The sequence below is a fragment of the Dendrobates tinctorius genome, unplaced genomic scaffold, assembly GCF_039654945.1.
Source record: "Dendrobates tinctorius isolate UK_male_01 unplaced genomic scaffold, ASM3965494v1 ptg000019l, whole genome shotgun sequence".
Lineage (NCBI taxonomy): Eukaryota > Metazoa > Chordata > Amphibia > Anura > Dendrobatidae > Dendrobates > Dendrobates tinctorius.
In genome coordinates this window covers 66,108,516-66,130,723 of record NW_027361687.1, presented here as the reverse complement: position 1 = coordinate 66,130,723, position 22,208 = coordinate 66,108,516, and the positions used below count along the sequence as shown (strand labels likewise).

The 22,208-nt window shown below is 46.7% G+C and overlaps 2 protein-coding genes across 5 annotated transcripts in view; one reads left to right on the top strand and one right to left on the bottom strand.

Annotated features, from left to right (window-relative positions):
* The window catches only part of METTL25B (methyltransferase like 25B), an 81,111-nt gene extending 75,983 nt beyond the window's left edge, over window positions 1-5,128 (bottom strand). For all 4 annotated transcript variants that reach the window (XM_073567159.1, XM_073567161.1, XM_073567158.1 and 1 more), the window contains exon 1: window positions 4,992-5,128. The gene's annotated coding sequence lies outside the window, so the exon portion shown is untranslated. The remainder of the gene's footprint in view (window positions 1-4,991) is intronic.
* Window positions 4,945-21,705, top strand: ISG20L2 (interferon stimulated exonuclease gene 20 like 2). Its single transcript, XM_073567163.1, has 4 exons — window positions 4,945-5,079; window positions 13,640-14,428; window positions 20,951-21,151; window positions 21,509-21,705. Exons 2-4 carry the CDS (start codon window positions 13,748-13,750, stop codon window positions 21,620-21,622), a joined length of 996 nt encoding a protein of 331 aa, XP_073423264.1. The 5' UTR covers window positions 4,945-5,079; window positions 13,640-13,747; the 3' UTR covers window positions 21,623-21,705.
* The last annotated feature ends 503 nt before the right edge of the window (window positions 21,706-22,208 follow it).

Genomic DNA, 22,208 nt, shown 5'->3' with positions numbered 1-22,208 from the left:
CCCTGTTGTAAACCACGAATCTATTAATAATTTCCTGGCGGACATCAACCTTCCCAGGTTGACTCAATCAGAATTGGAGCAATTTGACAGCCCCAGTCCATTATCAATAAATTAAAAACCCAAAAATCCCGGATGGTTTCTCCTCCGAATATTTCAGGACCTTTTCTAAAGCCTTGATCCCACATATGGTCTCAGTATTTAATGCAGCGTCCTCTCGGGGCTCCTTCCCAAAAGAGATACTGGAAGCTGTAATTGTTCTGATTCCAAAAGCGGGAGGGGGGGGGACCCGGAGAGGATGCAAAATTACAGGCCAATATCACTCATAAACAATGACATTAAAATTTATTCTAAATTACTTGCTGAACGGTTAAAAAACATACTCCCTCGATTGCTCTCCTATGACCAGATTGGCTTTGTAGGGGGACGTCAGGCGGCGGATGGAACGAGGAGAGTTTTGAATTTACTTACCAGGGCAAATCTATCCAATACTAGATCGGCGTTGGATGCAGAAAAGGCCTTTGACAGGCTGAATTGGTCTTACCTGGAAGCAACTTTAACTAAATTTGGTTTTAGCCAAGGATTCTTGTCATCGGTCTTTGCGTTATATTCTGCCCCCACCGCCAGAATTTATGCTAATAATTGCCTCTCAAACCCGTTCCCCATTTCGAACGGAACAAGACAGGGGTGCCCTTTGTCACCCTTGCTCTTTGTATTAGCAATAGAGCCACTAGCTGAAAAGATCAGATCCAATAAGAATATTGCAGGATTTGATTTCCCCTCCCGTCATTTTAAAATTGGACTATTTGCCGACGCCCTCTTTTTGACCCTACTGGATACCTTGAATTCCATCAGAGCACTTGCTGCATACATGGAAATATTTTCAAGGGCCTCTTATTTCAAGATTAATGCTCCCAAGTCGAAATTCTTGACCCTCAACATGACTAAAACGGAAATCGAGGAGCTAAAGAGAAGTACTGAGTTTGCCTGGGAAGATAAACGGTTAGTTTATCTAGGAATCACTTTAGCTAATTCTATCCAAGCAACTGTCAAAGCAAATCTAAGTGGGATCCTTGCAACTGTCTCTCAGGATATTTCCTTTTTCAGGCAAATTGAACTCTCTATGTTTGGTAGGGTGATGGTTGTGAAATCCATCATTCTGCCCAAAATACTCTATTTTTTTCGGACACTCCCGATCACTCTCCCATTTCAATCCATGCAAAATTTGCAAAACCTGCTAAATCATTCGTGTGGAATGACAGGAGGCCTAGGGTGTCGGCAGAAACTCTATATAAACATAAGAGCAGAGGAGGTACGAGCATGCCTAACTTACATGCATACTACTCGGCCTTATTAATTAAGCAGAGCTGGTATTGGCTCAACAATAAACAAAAATCTCCAGCTTGGTTTTACCTGGAGAGAGACATAAGTAAATTTGGCTCTCTAAAAGAATTGCTTTTCTACTTCTTGTTTGTTTCAAGAGCCTCAAAAGGTATCTTCCCATCCTATTTTCAGTCCCATCATTTCTGCATGGAGATCACTGATCAAACCATATAAAAAATTTAACAAAGTTGAACAGGCCTTGAGGTTTCCGCTTTGTGTAGTGGCTTTAATATTTGACTTCCCTTTCTCAGAAATCTGGAGTAATATAGGTATTAAAAAAACATACACGATGGGTCTACTTTTCTCACATTCAGCGAATTAAAAGCCAAATATAATGTCCCTTCCTCTGAATTTATCCCTTTCTTAATGCTGAAAGATAAGGTACAAAAAATCCTATTAGGCAAAGCATTTAATTATGAAATTGTGTCTTCACTGCTGTGCAGCCTAAACAATAAAAATACCTGGAGCATAAGGAATATATACTCCTCTTTCAACAGAGAGGAACTCTCTTGCAAGAACATATATTTAAGGAGATGGGAGACCGACCTTGGGACTGTTGTTCCGATTGAGCAATGGGACATCGCCATAAAAAATACGTATAAATCTACCATATCAATGACTCTTCATGAGTCTTATTTCAAACTACTTACCAGGTGGTATCTCACGCCTATCAGACTCTCCCACATTAAACAGGCCCACTCCCCCCATTGTTGGAGAGGATGCGGACAGCAGGGGAATCTTTACCACATCTTTTGGTGTTGCTCGAAACTAACACGTCTGTGGCTCCAGGTTTCTCATCATATTGACTCCTTTACAGACAATTTTACCCTGACTTCCCAAAAAGCATTGCTTTCTTTGGACTTGGATCAATTACACCCGTCGGTGAGACAGGTAGTTATTCACATCCTTTTGGTAGTTAAAAATAACTTGCCTTACTTTAGGAAGAAGCTTCACTCTCCTAAATTTTCAGATATTCCAGGCAAAATCTACCAACATAATGCTATCGAATGGTTTGCAGTTAGTAACAATAATATTCTCGCCTATACTAATAAGTGGAAGGTCTGGAAAGGTAAATTTAGACGAGTTTAAATTTCTCTCATGCACCTCCTTAAGTGATTGGACTAGACCGCCCTCAAGCATCTCCTCCTTAAAGGTTCAGCATTATTGTGCCTCTTACTGTATTGACATTAGTATTTTGTATACTTATTAATGTATGCTTTGTTACAAGGGTTCTCTATTTATTATGACCCTTACCCTTCCTATGTACATTTACCCTTTCCCCTTCCCTTTTTCTTGTTCCCCCTCCCTATCCACCTCCCAGTTTTATAAAAACTTTAATAAAAATATTTAAATACAATTATTGTCCCCTTTAAAGATGCTGACAACCAACAGAAAAAAGGTGCCGGAGCATTTTATGACGTCAGGCACGTGTGGATAACGTAGGACGCGTCATCCAAATCAATGAAGGTAGGAGGACCGTGATTCTCCAGGCAAAAGATGCTCAGATGCTCATCCTACGACTTGACAGCAGGGCTTTGATTGGTTACCACGGTACAGCAGCCACCATATTGGTACCCCCGAGTAGCTCAGTAATAGGTTGAGCTTCATCGATGGCCGCCATTCTCACCACAGACTGCAGTAATCATTATAAGTGAGGGGAAAAATAGGAAGATAAAAGGTTATGGCATTAATAAGGTAAAAACACGGAAGTGCAAAAACTAAATAAATACTCAATACCTGATAACATGGGGCAAATAACGTCCAATACCTGACAACATGGGTCAATAACTTCCCGATACTCGATCATATGTGCTAATATCTCCCCGATACCTGATATGGGCTAATAATCTCCGATACTTGATAATATGGGGCTAATAACCCCCGATACCTGATATGGGCCAATAATCCCCGATACTTGATAACATGGGGCTAATAACCCCCGATACCTGATAATATGGGGCTAATAACCCCTGATACCTGATATGAGGCGAATAACGCCCCTATACCTGATAATTCGGCTAATAACCCCCAATACCTGATAATTCGGCTAACAACCCCCAATACCTGATAATATGGGCTAATAACCCCCTATACATGATAATATAGGGCTAATAATGCACGATACCTGATATGGGCTAATAATCCCTGATACTTGATAATATGGGTCTAATAACCCCCGATACCTGATAATATGTGGCTAATAACCCGATACCTGATATGAGGCTAATAACGCCTCTGTACCTGATAATTCGGATAATAACCCCCAATACCTGATAATATGGGCTAATAACGCCCGATACCTGAAAATATGGGGCTAATAACCCGATAAGTGATATTATGGGGCTAATAATGACTCTATACCTGATAATATCGGCTAATAACCCCCAATACCTGATAATATGGGGATAATAACTCCCCGATACCTGATAATACGGGCTAATAGCATCTGATACCTGTTAATATGGGCTAATAACTGCCAATACCTGATAATATAATAATAAATTTTATTTCTATAGCGCCGACATATTCCGCAGCACTTTACATTTCAGAGATATGGGCTAATAACTCCCTGATACCTGATAATATGGACTAATAACCCCAATATCTGATAATATGGGCTAATAAACCCCTATACATGATAATATGGGGCTAATAACACCCGATACCTGATAATATGGGACTAATAACACACGATATTTGATACCCCAATAACTGATATTATAGGCTAATAACGCCACTATACCTGATAATATGGGGCTAATAACGCCTGATACCTGATATGGGGCTAATAACACCTTATAATATGTGGCTAATAACGCCCAATACCTGATAATATGGGCTAATAACTCCCGATACCTGATAATATGGGCTAATAACCCCCAATACCTGATAATATGGGACTAATAACCCTCGATACCTGATAATATGGGCTAATAACCCCCAATACCTGATAATATGGGACTAATAACCCTCGATACCTGATAATATGGGACTAATAACCCTCGATACCTGATAATATGGGCTAATAACCCCCAATACCTGATAATATGGGACTAATAACCCTCGATACCTGATATGGGCTAATAACCCCCAATACCTGATAATATGGGACTAATAACCCTCGATACCTGATAATATGGGCTAATAACCCCCAATACCTGATAATATAGGACTAACAACCCTTGACACCTGATAATATGGGACTAATAACCCTCGATACCTGATATGGGCTAATAACCCCTAATACCTGATAAATATTGAGCTAATAATGGTCAATTAGTTTTGTCGTCCTTGTAGCGGAAATTTCAGTCATGCAGACATTGCGCCAGTATATTTCTATAGCCATAAAATATTAAAGGGGTCCGCTAAATAGATGTGTGGTAATGGAGCTCTGAACCAGACGCTATGTGGTTCGACAGTAATTTCTGACCTTCAAAGCAATACATTGAAGGGTACAAGTGTGATACCTCCAGCCAGACACATACGGTTATACATCATATATTCAGTGCGTATGATACACCCGGGGCCTAATACCAGGCAGCAGGGGCCCCCTGCAGAGCCCCTCCCTGCTCGTCATTATGCAGATGGCGCCTCTCCCACCCCGCACTTACACTCCTCTATGTGAGGCCGGCTCTCCGTGACCGTGTGATAGTGGGACGTGACGTTACACCCGGAAGGCCTTCACGTCCCGTGTGCCTGGTGAGTATCCGCTCCGCTCCCATGTATTGTTCACTCATTAACTGTCCGTGCAGCTAACCGGGTAACGGCCTGCACGTCCCCGGTCTTTCCCTGCTGCGCGGCCGAATCTCTGAGGAGATTATTCGGATCCTAGTGCGGGAGACGCCGCTGTCTCACGTGTGGCCTCACCAGTTGTAGCGAGCCGGAAGTGATTACTATATGGGGAATAACGCTCCGTATTGTACATATTTGTGTAGATCTGTATATTATTAGTACATGATTTATCAGGTTTCAGGAATAAATAATGAAGACTTATGGTGATTTTTAGTTTTCTTAAAGGAACCTCCATTATGGTGTATATTAATGGAGGACAGCTTTTATCACAACAGGTAATGTGGCAGAAGGAATATTGCGGCATGTGTTTTTCATGAAAAAAAACAACCTAATAGTGATGGGAAGTTCGGCTCTTTTTGGTGATTCGGCTCCGCTCACCATAAAGAGCCGGCTCTTTAAACGGCTCTTTTTTTTTTTAAATAGAAATCCGTTTTCCACAGTCCTAGTTCTAGGTCTTTGCCTGTAAACTGAGGGCCTCATTCTCCACCTGTATAAGGATCTAGTGACTCAGTGTAGACTGTTATTCAGCATTGCTGTGTCCTCAGATAGTCAGCTCTTGTGGTCAGGCCCCTGCTCCTCACTCCGGTCTCTCCTGTACAGTGAGGCCTCATTATACTCCTGTATAAGGATCTAGTGACGCAGTGTAGACTGTTATTCAGCATTGCTGTTTCCTCAGATAGTCAGCTCTTGTGATCAGGCCCCTGCTCCTCACTCCGGTCTCTCCTGTACAGTGAGGCCTCATTATACTCCTGTATAAGGATCTAGTGACGCAGTGTAGACTGTTATTCAGCATTGCTGTTTCCTCAGATAGTCAGCTCTTGTGATCAGGCCCCTGCTCCTCACTCCGGTCTCTCCTGTACAGTGAGGCCTCATTATACTCCTGTATAAGGATCTAGTGACGCAGTGTTGACTGTTATTCAGCATTGCTGTTTCCTCAGATTGTCAGCTCTTGTGATCAGGCCCCTGCTCCTGCTTCGGTCTCTCCTGTACAGTGAGGCCTCATTATACTCCTGTATAAGGATCTAGTGGCGCAGTGTAGACTGTTATTCAGCATTGCTGTGTCCTCAGATAGTCAGCTCTTGTGGTCAGGCCCCTGCTCCTCACTCCTGTCTCTCCTGTACAGTGAGGCCTCATTATACTCCTGTATAAGGATCTAGTGACGCAGTGTTGACTGTTATTCAGCATTGCTGTTTCCTCAGATTGTCAGCTCTTGTGATCAGGCCCCTGCTCCTCGCTCCGGTCTCTCCTGTACAGTGAGGCCTCATTATACCCCTGTATAAGGATCTAGTGACGCAGTGTAGACTGTTATTCAGCATTGCTGTTTCCTCAGATTGTCAGCTCTTGTGATCAGGCCCCTGCTCCTCGCTCCGGTCTCTCCTGTACAGTGAGGCCTCATTATACCCCTGTATAAGGATCTAGTGAGGCAGTGTAGACTGTTATTCAGCATTGCTGCTTCCTCAGATTGTCAGCTCTTGTGATCAGGCCCCTGCTCCTCGCTCCGGTCTCTCCTGTACAGTGAGGCCTCATTATACCCCTGTATAAGGATCTAGTGACGCAGTGTTGACTGTTATTCAGCATTGCTGTGTCCTCAGATTGTCAGCTCTTGTGATCAGGCCCCTGCTCCTCGCTCCGGTCTCTCCTGTACAGTGAGGCCTCATTATACCCCTGTATAAGGATCTAGTGAGGCAGTGTAGACTGTTATTCAGCATTGCTGCTTCCTCAGATTGTCAGCTCTTGTGATCAGACCCCTGCTCCTCGCTCCGCTCTCTCCTGTACAGTGAGGCCTCATTATACTCCTGTATAAGGATCTAGTGACGCAGTGTAGACTGTTATTCAGCATTGCTGCTTCCTCAGATTGTCAGCTCTTGTGTTCAGGCCTCTGCTCCTGCTTCGGTCTCTCCTGTACAGTGAGGCCTCATTCTCCACCTGTATAAGGATCTAGTGACGCAGTGTAGACTGTTATTCAGCATTGCTGTGTCCTCAGATTGTCAGCTCTTGTGATCAGGCCTCTGCTCCTGCTTCGGTCTCTCCTGTACAGTGAGGCCTCATTCTCCACCTGTATAAGGATCTAGTGACGCAGTGTAGACTGTTATTCAGCATTGCTGTGTCCTCAGATTGTCAGCTCTTATGATCAGGCCCCTGCTCCTGCTTCGGTCTCTCCTGTACAGTGAGGCCTCATTATACTCCTGTATAAGGATCTAGTGACGCAGTGTAGACTGTTATTCAGCATTGCTGTTTCCTCAGATTGTCAGCTCTTGTGATCAGGCCCCTGCTCCTCGCTCCGGTCTCTCCTGTACAGTGAGGCCTCATTCTCCACCTGTATAAGGATCTAGTGACGCAGTGTAGACTGTTATTCAGCATTGCTGTTTCCTCAGATTGTCAGCTCTTGTGATCAGGCCCCTGCTCCTCGCTCCGGTCTCTCCTGTACAGTGAGGCCTCATTATACTCCTGTATAAGGATCTAGTGAAGCAGTGTAGACTGTTATTCAGCATTGCTGTTTCCTCAGATTGTCAGCTCTTGTGATCAGGCCCCTGCTCCTCGCTCCGGTCTCTCCTGTACAGTGAGGCCTCATTATACTCCTGTATAAGGATCTAGTGAAGCAGTGTAAACTGTTATTCAGCATTGCTGTTTCCTCAGATTGTCAGCTCTTGTGATCAGGCCCCGCTCTTCGGTTGTAGTCTTACCATGTATTGTGGCATTTTTTGTTCATGTCCTATGTGAATTTGTAAGTGCTGTGATATGTGTCGGTACACATGATGCATCCTGATCCTGATGCAAACGCAGGTCCGTGCGTCCCTATGTTAAGTATAGGGATGTAATATGGATCAGGATGCATCAGGATTGCTACGCATCACAACGCACCGTACCACAACGTTAGTGTGAACGCAGCCCCACTCGTGCAGCCCCTAACCAGGTGCCCCCATGTTATATACATGCTCCCAATACATTATTATCATTACCACACTGTAACACAGGGCATAAGCCCTTCTAGTGAGGCGAGAAAGATCACTGTATGACAGAGCAGCAAGCGGACATAGTCTACATTATGTTGCATACTGGTCCCATACAGCACATCCCTCGCTTCCGAGCATGCTCAGTGCCGCAGAACGGGGATTCCTGCACACGGATTCCTGCACACGGAAGCACATGGATCTCCATAGAACTCCATTTTAATTCCAGACGTATAGCCGCGGATCCGTGCGTCACCCTGTGCCTGCGTATTTTTCAGATGACACAAAACTGCAACAAGTTGTGTTTTTGTGCATCTGATAAAATATGCATACATGCAGATCTTTGGGAAAACGGTGACAACTGGATGCACACGCAAATCCCATCTGTCAGCACTGAAAGTCAATGGAGACGAAAACAGAGCCGTGTGCATTCAAAATATGCAAGTGTGAGACCAGCTTAACCCTATATAATGATTGGAGCTGGACCTAGATCTCGCCACAGGTTTTGCCTAAAATCACTTTATATTACTTCCCCTACCCTTAGGGATCTTACTCACTTGCGAGAGACTCGCGTGATTCTCGTGCGAGTCTCGCGCATGGAAACCTGGCACTGCCGTCGGCACTCGGACAGTTGGGGGTGACAGCATAGAAGTACATGTAACCGCACGCTCCGGTCCGAGTGCTGGTGGCAGTGCCAGGTTTCCATGCGAGAGACTCACACGAGAATTAGGCGACTCTCTCGCTAGTGAGTATGAGCCCTTAGCAGCAACAACTGACGTCGTCTATCCTCCTCCCGGTAGTGTTGTCCTGAATCCTCCTGGCCTTGCGTTCAACGGGATCCGTTACATAGCAACACTAACGCTATGTAGCAGATGCGTTAACGCACCCTTTTGCCGCAATGATACTAACGCATCCAAAATCGGCATGATGCGTTACTTCATGACATACCCTTGAACGCGGTCTGCAGCATTTGGGGGTGCGTCATGAAGTAACGCATCATGCCGATTTTGGCATCCGTTTGGATGCGTTAGTAGCATTGCGGCCAATGGGTGCGTTAACGCGTCGGTTCCATAGCGTTCCGCTTGCTATGTAACGGATCCCGTTGAACACAGGGCCATTAACGCAATGTGAACCTGGCCTAACACTATGAGAAGATGATATACCAAACCATGTGCGGAGTCTCTCCTCCTGCACATACCATATACTGTATGTATACACCATGGATGAGGGGCCCGGAAAGTAGATCTTTATTCGGGACTAAAGGTAACGCACAGATCATTGCAGATGATGATGATGACGATGACAATGTGCTGAGTCCCCTCCATGCCATATATGCCATGGAGGAACTGGCAGTGTATATTTGGGACTGAAGGGTTAACTCCCCTGCATTTATTCACAGTCCTCTCCTGACTGCTCCTCCCCCAGATGAGTCACAGTCAGGCTTCAGTAAGCTGGGTCTGATAAGCTGCTGAGGCGCCAGGAAAAAAAAAAAAAGCGGCTCGTCCCTGCAGAGTCGGCTCATTTCGTTCACAGCAGGGAGCCGGCTCTTTGAATCGGATCGTTCATGAACGACACATCACTACAACCTAAGGCTGGGTTCATACTGCGCTATGACAGTCCGTTTAACGGACTGCGTTACACCGCGGTGTAAGGCTAGTTTCACATTAGCGTTTACGGCTGCAGCATCGGGCTGCGCACAGCCGCCGCTAAGCCCCTGCCACGCCTCCGCCTACGGACGCATGACGCTGCATGCGTCCTGCGTCCCCTATCTTTAGCACTGGGGACGCAGGCCGTGCGCAGTATGCTTTGGCGGCGCATGCGTCCTTTTGACGCTGCGCCAAACGCAACAGGTTGCAATTTAGTGCGCTCGGCGCAGCGTCAAAAGGACGCATGCGCCGCCAAATGCATACTGCGCACGGCCTGCGTCCCCAGTGCTAAAGATAGGGGACGCATGCAGCATCATGCGCCCGTAGGCGGAGCTACCGGAGGAGGCGCGGCGGCGGCCGTGCGCAGCCCGTCGCTGCGCCCTGAAACGCTAATGTGAAACCACCCTAAAGCAGATAGATGAACGAAATTGCCTGCCTTTGTTGCCGTAGCAACCCATCACCGCGCAGCTTCCCTACATAATGGCACGTCTTGCGACATGTCCACATGTGGCAGGAAAAATAAGAAACTATTTTGGTCAAAGAAAATATTAAAACAGTTAACATGTTCAGTATCGCCACTTCTGTAAACGTACAGTTTTTGACAATGTAAAATTACCCCTTAATGACCAGAGGTAGTTTCGTTTTTTGTTCCCCTTCTTCCCAGAGCCGTAACTTTTTTATTTTTCGTATGGCCATGTGAGGGCTTGTTTTTTTTGCAGGAAGAGTTGTACTTTTGAACAACACCATTGGTTTTACCATATTGTGTACTGGAAAATGGGGAAAAAAATTCCAAGTGCGGTGAATTGCAAAGAAAAGTGCAATCCCATGCTTGTTTTTTGTTTGGCTTTTTTACTAGGTTGACTAAATGCTAAAACTGACCTGCCATTATGATTCTTCAGGTCATGGCGAGTTCATAGACACCAAACATGTCTAGGTTATTTTTTATCTAAGTGGTGAAAAAAATTTCCAAACTTTGTTTAAAAAAAAAGTGCACCATTTTCTGATACCCGCAGCATCTCCATTTTTCCTGATCTTGGGTTGGGGGGCTTATTTTTTGCGGACAGAGTTGACTTTTTAATTATACCATTTTGGTGCAGATACGATATTTTGATCGCCCGTTATTGCATTTTAATCCCTTAAAGGGGCTCTGTCACCCCATTTTAGCCCTATCAGCTGCCGGCACCGCCATCAGGGGCTTAGCTACAGCATTCTGTAATGCTGTAGATAAGCCCCCGATGTAACCTGAAAGACAAGAAAAAAAAGAGTTAGATTATACTCATTCTGGCGTTCGGTCCGGTCCGATGGGTGTCGCCGTCCCGTCCGGCGCCTCCCATCTTCATACGATGATGTCCTCCTCCTTGCTTCTCCCTCGGCTCCTGCGCACGCGTACTTTATCTGCCCTGTTGAGGGCAGAGCAGAGTACTGCGGTGAGCAGGTGCCGTACCTCTGACCTTTCCCTGTGCACTGCAGTACTCTGCTCTGCCCTCAATAGGGCAGAGAAAGTATGCCTGCGCAGGAGCCAAGGGAGAAGCAAGGAGGAGGACATCATCATCGTATGAAGGTGGGAGGCGCCGGACCGCGACACCCATCACACCCGACCAGGCCCCCTGTGAGTATAATCTAATCTGTAGATAAGCCCCTGATGGCAGTGGCCACAGATTATAGCTCTAGAATGTGATGACAGTTTCCCCTTAATGACTGTCAATACGTCTTTACTGACCTGAGATATAAGAGCAAAAAGAATAAATTACTGTATTTTTTGGACCATAAGACGCACCCCGTCTTATTGTCCGAATTTAAGGCATCTTACCTGAGGGCTGGCGGTGGTACAGGAGGCATGGTCCCTTCCTCAGGATAAGAGAAGTGGGGTGATGCTGAGGTTCGGTGTGGGCTGTGGGGAGTGCACCTTAGCAGGGTCCTTTGGATGCCAGAAATGTGGCAACTCCGCGGCCTGGTGTCCACGGGGGGTTGCGGCAGTGGTGTGGTGGTGATGCTGAGGCGCGGTGGGCGGTACAGAGTGCACCTGGGCAGAGTCCCTTCTTCAGGTGAGGTGACGCCGCAGTCCAGTGTCCAAGGCGAGCAGAGCCCGATTAATCACGGGTTTCTCCGTGGCTGTGGCCAACTTCCTGAGGCCACGCGTGCGCAGATAGTTCTCTGCTTCCCGGGGTTCAGGAAAATGGCTGCGAGAGGCAGCGCGTGCATAGATGGAGATCGTGGCGGCCATTTTCCTGAAGCCGAGATCTCAATCTGCACACGCGCGGCCTCAGGAAGATGGCCGCCGCCACGAGAAACCCGTGATTCACCTGGCTCTGCTCTCCGTGGATACCGGGCCGCGGCATCACCACACCTGAGGAAGGGACCCTGCTCAGGTGCACGGCGTACCGCCCACTGCGCCATCAGCACCGCTGCCGCAACGCCCCGGTAAGCCTGCGTTCGCACTATAAGGCGCACAACCCATATTCCTCACAATTTTGGGGTGGGGGGTGCGTCTTATAGTCTGAAAATTACGGTATATAAATTTCCTTGAAAAAATAAAAACTACATTTTTAAACCTAATAGGCTGACAAAATAAAATAACATTCTACAAATGGTGCTGATGTAAGGCAGACATGAGGGAAATATTTATTAAAGGTTTTTGTGGAATGACTATCTGGATTATAGGGATAATCATTCTAAGTCTGAAAATTGCAAATTTTTTAACTTTTTTGTCAAATTTCAGCTATTTTTTATAAATAAACACAAAACATATCAACCTAAATTTACCATTATCATAAATTATAATGCGCTACGAGAAAACAATCTGAAAATTACTGTTTTGTTCCAGAGTTATTACCACATAAATTGACACTGGTCAGATTTTAAAAATTTGGCACAGTCATTAAATGGTTAATGCAATGTTGCGGCGACCAAAAAAAAGTAATTCTGGTGTTTTAAATTTATTTCTCGCTAAGCCGTTTAGCGATCGGGTTAATCCTTTTTTTTTTTTTTTTTTATTGATCGGGCGATTATGAACTCGGAGATACCAAATATGTGTATGTGTGATTTTATTTTGAATGGGGCGAAAGGGGAGTGATTTGAACTTATATTTTTTTAATTTTTTTTAATATTTGTAAAAACTTTTTCCTTTTACTTTTGGCATGCTTCAGTAGTTTCCATGGGAGACTAGAAGCTGCCCCAACCTGATCGGCTCTGCTACATACAGACGATCAGTTCGCCTAAAATAGCTGAATTACTCACTTGCTATGAGCGCTGACCACTGGGCGGCGCTCATAACAATCCGACAGTGACAACTATAGAGGTCTCCAGGAGACCTCTGGTTGCTATGCCAACCCAACGGTGACCCGCAATCACATTACGGGTCACTGACGGGTGAATTTCCAGCGCGATTGCCGGAAGCGCATGTTAAATGCTGGTGTCAGCATTTGACAGCGGTATTTAACGGGTTAATAGCTGGGCGTGGATCACTATTCCACCAGCGGCTGTTTCGGGCACATGTCAGCTGTTCGAAAAACAGCTGGCATGTACCGGGAAAGATGTGGGCTCACCGCCGGCGCCCACATCAAAGGGAGGGAGTCCAACATCGGCGTACTATTACGCCTGATGTTGGAAAGGGGTTAATCAACCCCTTTGGTAGATGGAGTGAAGAAAGGCAATTAAAATGTCAAAATTGCCTTTTTTTCTAAACCGGTGGGGGGGGGGGTTTGGGATCGAAAAAAGTCACATTCTCAGAAAATGGCAACTAATTTTTTTTTTTTTCAGAACAAATTTGTGTCCTCCACGGGTTGTCCATCACCCAGTTTTCCTCACAGAGGAGTGGAAAGGATTCTTTACAGGACAAGCACTCTGTAACCATGCATCTCTGTGTTGTAGGTGATGTCGCCTTCTCGCCGTTCGACGCCGAGACGCTCTTTACTGTCGGGTGAAGCAGGGACGACGCACATCATTTAGTTCTCTGCTCGTATCGGTGAGGGAGCCATCATGGCCGACCCTTTCATAAACATAGATATGTCCTCCAGCCTCTCCAGGACACAGAGTGGCCAAGGAAATCGAAAGCACAAGGAATTTTTGAAAAAGCGGAAGTATCTTGAGAAACGCGGATTCCTCAAGCAAAAACAGCTGCCGAATAAGAGACCGGGGCAGCCAAAAAATGCGTGGGAGCGTGGTCGGCACAACGGGCAGGCTGGGAGTCATCGGCCGCGGAGTCAGCAGGGCGCACTGGATGGGTCTTACCGGACAGTGACTGCGACCGCCCCGCACCAGCCAGGAACGTTAAGCATCAGTATAAACTGTGCCGCTAATCGTCCTGCCGCCCCCTCCAAAGACCGCAATGCTCCCGCAATGGACGGCACCAAAGAACCCGCCAAGCCCCTCATACCACACCCCAACTTACTGCTTAGCGAGTATGAAAGCGGCCTCTCCCCTGCCGCATCAGCGCCCAGCCACAAGCTGCTTGCGATTGACTGTGAAATGGTGGGCACCGGGTTTAAGGGCCGAAACAGCGCCCTGGCGCGGTGCAGCATTGTGAATTACTATGGGGACGTGGTGTATGACAAGTACATAAGACCCGTCTGCCCCGTCACTGACTTCAGGACCAAATGGAGCGGGATCCGGAGGGAACATTTATCCAACGCTATACCTTTCAGCGTAGCACAAAAAGAGGTAAGATTGCCTTCAGGGAAAAAAAGGCTCGGGCATGTTAGATTTCAACATGCCCAGTCTTTGTTTGATGCCATCTCCAGCCATGTCAGCTATCCGCCTACTCCCCTCTAAGCCGCATCACCTAAGTATATCAACTTGTTTGGCCAATTCCTATCTAGTCTGAATGGCCGCCTTTTAGAGCTTGATGGTTCATCGGTGCTTGATTGGTGCGGTCTGACCTCTAAGGACTCCACTGTTCAGCACAGCACCAGTCATCCAGGTATAGTGATGTCTGGTACTGCAGCTCTGTCAGAACCACCACATAATTGGTGTTGCCTCTACTGCAATTGTCTGAACTATTAGATTATTAAAATATTTATTCCATACAGGAAATATAAAAATGGCAAAATCTTTTCTTTTTTTTCGGATGGGTGCGAGAGTCACATAGTTTTTCCCTCCAAAAAAGAGTAATAATTCTGGCTCTTGGAATAAGATAATTTAGACATGTTGTGACATGCATGTACCACTAGAGGGAGTCCACAGTATAGAGGTAGTTTCCTGCAGGTATTACTTTTTTTTAACTCAAATAGATTTTTATTAAGAACAACATAGTATTCATATAACAGTAGTACAAGCATTTTTGATTTTCCCATAAACAACCCCCCCTCAACAATGCAAACTCACCCCACCCCCAGCCCCCCCCTTCAGACAGCTTGTATTATCCCTTTAACACCACCTGTACACATATATAGAATTGCATTATCCAACATCATCTGTTATAGCAGTGTAGACAAACAACCCACATATACATACCCCCCCCCCCCCCCCCCCCCGAGACCGTTCATTCACCTATCTGCTCATCCCAGTTCCAGCCAAGGCGTCCACAGTTTGTCATACATCACCAGTTTTCCCCTTTTCTTGTAGACCCTTCTCCAGCTTAATGACATGCTTCACATAGGCAAGGTATTCTCCCCTTGAAGGTTGATCCTCCTTTATCCAATCCCTCGCTATTACCTTTCGAGCCATATATAGTAATCTAGCAATTGCCACTTTCAGATTGATATCCACTTTTATCTCCTCCACATATCCCAGCAAACAAACCACTGGCTCTCTTGGGACCACACACCTATAAGCCACTTCCACACTCGGGACCACTAACCAAAAAGCAGCCAATCTTGGACACGTCCACAACATATGAAATAATCCAGCATTTTCGTTCTTACACCGAGGGCACTCAGTTAGACTGTAATCCAGCCCTATACATAACTTCCGGAGACCTATATACTCTATGTAAAATATAAAGCTGAGAGAGCCTATACGGCTCACTCAGTGACAGTTTTGGTATCCACTCCACTCCAGAGGCAATCATCTCTGTTTTGAGCTCTGTACGCATGCCTCATCTGAGCATATTGACATTTGCTGGAGGCCTTAAGACCATATTCCAACTGCAGCCTGGAAAAATATTTAAACTCCCGCTGCTCTAATATCTGAAAGACATACCGTATCCCCCTGGCCAGCCATTCCAACAAACATCCCAACGTCATACACTCCGGAAGATTGTTGTTATGCCATAATGGAGAAAACCTATTTAGGCTGGTTTCACATTAGCGCTTTTTAAGCGCACGCACGGCCGGGGGTAGCTCCGCCCCCGAGCCGGCTCTCTGCCCGGCGTGCCCGCCCCTTGCTTGTAGCGCCGCCTCCTAGCGGACAGCGGCGCCTGCGATCGGCGCACCCTATCTTTAGCATAGGGTGCGCAGATCGTGCGCAGGCCGTGCGCTAGTTGCGCTTTGACCTGCGCTGCGCACTTTTGATGGTGCGCCGTGCGCGCCAAAATCGAACTTTTCGGATTTTGGCGCGCACGGCGCACCGTCAAAAGTGCGCAGCGCAGGTCAAAGCGCAACTAGCGCACGGCCTGCGCACCCTATGCTAAAGATAGGGTGCGCCGATCGCAGGCGCCGCTGTCCGCTAGGAGGCGGCGCTACAAGCAAGGGGCGGGCACGCCAGGCAGAGAGCCGGCTCGGGGGCGGAGCTACCCCCGGCCGTGCGTGCGCTTAAAAAGCGCTAATGTGAAACCAGCCTTAGACAGTTGCCCCCCCATATTTGTTTGATTTCCCCCCCCCCCCATATTTTATGTATCAGAAATAGTGTTGGGTAAATTTTCCCAAGTGCCCCCAGGGACCCATCTTCCAAGCACTGTACCACCGTCTCCTCTTCGTCAGCCCCTCTAGCAAATGCTGTACCACGCTGGAGGTCTCCTCATCCGCCCAACCCCTGAGATGCTGGCATTGGGCCGCAATCTAATATATAAAGCTCAAAGTGTGTGTGTGTGTGTGTGTATATATGTGTGTGTATATGTGTGTATGTCCGGGATTGGCATCCGCACCGTCACAGTTACAGCCACAAAATTTGGCACAGTCACACGTCTGGACCCCGAGAGCGTCCTAAGCTATGTTGTGAGGCGAAATTTTAACCCCGCGCGTTCCAATTCCCCAAACAATTTTGCCCCTATCTACATACTGGGGGGGAAAGTGTGTGCGCGTCAAGCCCCGCCCCTCATTGTGATGTCATAATGCCCCTATTTGCATACTGGGGAAGCAGTGTGTGCGTATCAAGCCCCGCCCCTCATTATGATGTCACAATGGTTGCCATGGCGACGCTGATGTCATCAAAGGTTGCAAGCCCTGCCGCCGCTCATTATGATGTCATAATGGTTGACTATGGAATGGAGGATGTGTGATGAGTATATGGGCACCGGACTATGGGATGGAGGATATGTATGATGGGTATATGGGAACGGGACTATGGGATGGAGGATGTGTGATGGGTATATGGGCACTGGACTATGGGATGGAGGATATGTATGACGGGTATATGGGCACGGGACAATGGGATGGCGGATATGTATATGGGCACGGGACTATGGGATGAAGGATGTGTGATGGGTATATGGGCACTGGACTATGGGATGGAGGATATGTTTGATGGGTATATGGGCATGGGACTATGGGATGGCGGATATGTATATAGGCACGGGACTATGGGATGGAGGATGTGTGATGGGTATATGGGCACTGGACTATAGGATGGGGGATATGTATGATGAGTATGTGGGCACGGGACTATGAGATGGCGGATATGTATGATGAGTATATGGGCATGGGACTATGAGATAAAGGATGTGTGATGGGTATATGGACATTCGACTATGGGATGGCGAATATGTATGATGGGTATATGGGCATGGGACTATGGGATGGAGAATATGTATGATGGGTATATGGGCATGGGCCTATGGGATCGTGGATATGTATGATTGGTATATGGGCACGGGACTATGGGATGGAGGATAATTAGAATTTGCTATAACTAACCACAGTTAGTTACCATGCCCGGGCAGCGCCGGGCTCTTCAGCTAGTAAAAAATATTTCAGGATTAGGCAAAACCAATCCCCCCTCTTCCTTAGGCCACTGAAGCGTCTCCAACCTAATACGGGGATGCTGCTTCCCCATACCAAACTCCTAAATAAGGAGTTGATCTGTATAAATTTCCCACAAGGTATCCAAATAGGTGCATTGTGAAGTACATACAGTATCTTGGGCATCAGAATCATTTTGATGAGGTTGACCCAGCCAACCACCGACAAATGCAGTTTAGTTCAGGCCCCCACCTTCGCCTTGAGAATCCCCAGTCAGATTCTTATGCAGATAGTCTGTAACTGGCATAGAGACCCATATTCCTAAATATTTAAATTGACCTGCCACTTTGTCTGCCCCCGCCTACTGCCTGCCCCAAGTCTGCAGGTATTACTAAAGCGAACGCCCAATATGAATGTAGTGACTTGCAGATATCACTAGAGGGAGCCCACAGGATGGATAAAGTGACCTACAGATACCTCTAGAGGAAGCCTACAGTTTAGATGTAGTGACCTGCAGGTACCTCTAGAGGGAGCCCACAGTATAGAGGTAGTTGTCTGCTGGTATTACCAGAGGGAGCGCACGGTATGAATGTAGTGACCTGTAGGAATTACTAAAGGGAGCCCAAGCTAGAGATGTAGTGACCTGCAAGGTACGCTAGAGGAAGCCTACCCGATAGATGTAGTGACCTGCAGGTATTATCAGAGGGAGCCCACATTATAAATGTGACCTGCAGGTATCACTAGAGGGAGCCCACAGTATAGATGTAGTGACCTGCAGGTACCACTAGTAGAGGGAGCCCACATTATAGACATGTTGCATCTTGCAGGCACCACTAGAGGGAGCCCTCAGCATAAATAGACTTGTTGCAACATGCAGGTATCATAGGGTGAGCACACCATATAGGGCTTCATATAGGACTTAAAGGGAACCTCTCAGTGGGATTGTGTACAGTAATCTACAGACAGTGTCAGGTCGGCGCCGTTATACTGATTAAAATGATAACTGGTGAAGAAATCCGTCTTGTGGTTGTTGTTTAATCTTTATTTTCAGTTTTGAGTTAGTAATATGCTTGTGTTCCGGGGTGGCCTGTGGGGGTCTTTATGTGGTGCTCTGATTAGGTATTCATAATGCAGATTGCTGACAGGTCATTGAGCCATGGCATCTGCTCTGCAGCATAATCGCATGTTTCATGTGCCAGTGATAACTATTCTTCTTGTTAGACAGCTAGAAAAAAAAAATCAATTTGAAAATTGATATCTGCGAGAGCTGCTACTGCGCAGGTGCGGGCGGTGCCATCTTGCAGGAGGAATTTTGTTTTTCTTCTCCAGTAAGATGGCGCAGTAGCAGCTATCGGATTACAGCTATGTACACCAATAGCTGTTACTGCGAAGGCTCATTGGGCGCAATTTTCAAATTGATTTTTTTTTTTCTAGCTGAAAAACATGAAGAATATGTATTATTCGCACACTAAATATGTGATTTTTAGCAAACGCTAAGTGAGCTTTCATATGTCTTGCACTGAGGTGAGGCTTCCGTCGGGCCACTCTGCCATAAAGGCCCGACTGCTGTAGGGCGGCAGTGATAGTTGACTTTGTGGAACTTTCTCCCATCTCCCTACTGCATCTCTGGAGCTCAGTCACAGTGATCTTGGGGTTCTTCTTTATCTCTCTCACCAAGGCTCTTCTCCCACGATTGCTCAGTTTTACTGGACGGCCAGGTCTAGGAAGACTTCTGGTGGTCCCAAACTTCTTCCATTTAAGGATTGTAGAGGCCACTGTGCTCTTAGGAACCTTGAGTAATGCAGAAATTCTTTTGTAACCTTGGCCAGATCTATACCTTGCCACAATTCTGTTTCTGAGCTCCTTGGACAGGTCCTTTGACCTCATGATTCTCATTTGGTCTGACATGCACTGTGAGCTGTGAGGTCTTATATAGACAGGTGTGTGCTTTTACAAATCAAGTCCTATCAGTTTAATTAAACACAGCTGGACTCCAATGAAGGAGTAGAACCATCTCAAGGAGGATCACAAGGAAATGGACAGCATGTGGCTTAAATATGAGTGTCTGGGTCCGGAATACCTTCCGGACCCACTGTATATACAGATATTCATTATGCAAACTAGGGGGCAGGTCAGTGAGAGATCAGTGACCTGTCAGCAGTCTGCGTTATGAATAGCTAATCAGAGCACCACATAAAGTCTCCCCACAGGCTGCCCTGGAGCACATGCATATCATTAACTCAAAATAAAGATTAAACAACAACCACAAGACAGTTTTTATCACCAGGTATCATTGTAATCAGTATAATGTTGCCGACCTGACACTCTGTAGGTTAGGCTAGGTTCACACTTGCGGATGGCCGAGCTGCGGAGGTCTGCAGACTTCCTCCGTGAAGCTCCGCCCACAGCCGCACCTCCTCCGGTCATCTCCGCCTACGGCCGCATGCGGCCTGCGTACCCTATCTTTAACATTGGGTACGCAGGCCATGCGAATGTATGCGGATGCGTCCGCATGCGTCGTTTTGACGACGTGGCGACCCGCGTTAAACGCACCTGGTTGGAATTTCTTTTTTTTTTTTTCACCGCACGGCCTGCGTACCCAATGTTAAAGATAAGGTACGCAGGCCATAGGCGAAGATGACCGGAGGAGGTGCGGCCATGGGCGGAGCTTCACAGAGGAAGTCCGTAGACCTCCGCAGCTCGGCCATCCGCAAGTGTGAACCTAGCTTTACTGTGCACAATCCTGCTGACAGGTTCCCTTTAAGAAAAACAATAAAAAAAAGTTGTTATATATTGGCTGTCTTGGGTATGTTTCCACATTCAGGAAACGCTGTGTCCAATCCGCAGCATCCAGCATAATGGAGGGGATTTATGAAATCCCATCTCCACTATGCGTACAAAGACACAGGTGGCAGACCCGCGTAACCGGACATGCGGCACGTCTTTTATAGTACCCAGCATGTCTATTTGGTGCTCCGTCTCCACAAGATAAATAAGTCTTTGTATAGGATGCGGAATCACCGCGCGGAAAAAAGGGGGCAGTGCTATAGGCGGAGCTGCATCATCTCCGCAGCATTTCCTTAATGTGGAAACATAGCCTTATTTAACTTCTTTCTGAATCCCACAGGTCCTGAAACTCCTCCACGGTAAGATAGTTATTGGCCACGCCATACAAAATGACTACAAGGCCCTGAGCTACTTCCATCCTAAGGAGATGACGCGAGACACATCGAAGATGCCCCTGTTGAACCGTAAGGCTGGCTTCCCAGAGAAGGAAACTGCATCCCTAAAGCGTCTCGCCAAACAGATTCTTCATAAAGACATACAGGTACGGCTCCCGCACCTCTCTCCGAGCCCTTTTTGTCCTGATGTTGCATTTTTCCAGTGTACAGTTAACATGACATTTCCTGTGAAGCTCCCAATGGCAGCCATGTGGTCATGACAACCCATCGGTCCTACTCCATCACTTCACATGAGGCCAATGGGAGCCATGACGATATTTAAATGGTTAAATGGCAGCGATCAGAGCCAGTGTGTAAGTTACGTGATCGCCAGTGCCTTCTAGGCCAGAGCTTAGCAGACCCAAATCACCTGAGACTGACCCTCCACATGAGGTATAAAGAGCTGCGTATGGTAAGAAAAATGTACGATGTATATATTCACCCTATATTTTGTTGTCCTGTAGATGGGAAAAGGCGGCCATTCCTCCGTAGAAGACGCCAAGACTACGATGGAGCTGTATAGGGCAGTGGAGGCGGAGTACGAGCGGGAGCTGGCGGCAGGCGCAGCACAACAATGATCTCACGTCTCCACGGTTTTATCATAGCTAAAATGTTTTATATGACGTCAAGGGAATAAAATAGGAGAGTCTCCTCCGTCCTACACTGTGTCCTGTGTCTGATATGTATGCAGGGGGCGACCAAATAATCACAAACCCAGGAGGTTTGATCTTATCTCTCCTATAGGGTAATCGCATGAAAAGCCGTTCCCTAATAAAATCTCCATGTAACAAGAGCAGAGAGATCTGATAGACTACGAGGGCATAAAAGAACCCCAGCAACATTGAGTGTAGAAGGGGGAACACTGCTCCCATAGACTGTGACTAGTGGCAGTCCTATACGTGCCCTTTTGCTCCTTTCACCCAGGAACCCTTTGTAGTGATGGGTAGGGGGTTACACTGGCCAGACCCCCAGCAATCACATCTGTGTCACTGTAAATCTTCTCACATATATAGGGATAACCCTATAAGTGATTATGGATATCTAGCTGTACCTTTAAGCCCATTCTGACATTGGACATAATATTCCGTTCCTGTGACCTGGGCATATTTGACCAGGGATTTAATATTATTTGTGAGTGATCGCCCGCACACACAGGGGTTGTAT

Bases quoted from the DNA above. Each gene is read 5' to 3' on its own strand.
- ISG20L2 (XM_073567163.1), top strand. From the start codon at position 13,748: ATGGCCGACCCTTTCATAAACATAGATATGTCCTCCAGCCTCTCCAGG. The intron at 14,429-20,950 runs GTAAGATTGCCT...TGAATCCCACAG, and splicing joins TCAGCGTAGCACAAAAAGAG to GTCCTGAAACTCCTCCACGG. The intron at 21,152-21,508 runs GTACGGCTCCCG...GTTGTCCTGTAG, and splicing joins TTCTTCATAAAGACATACAG to ATGGGAAAAGGCGGCCATTC.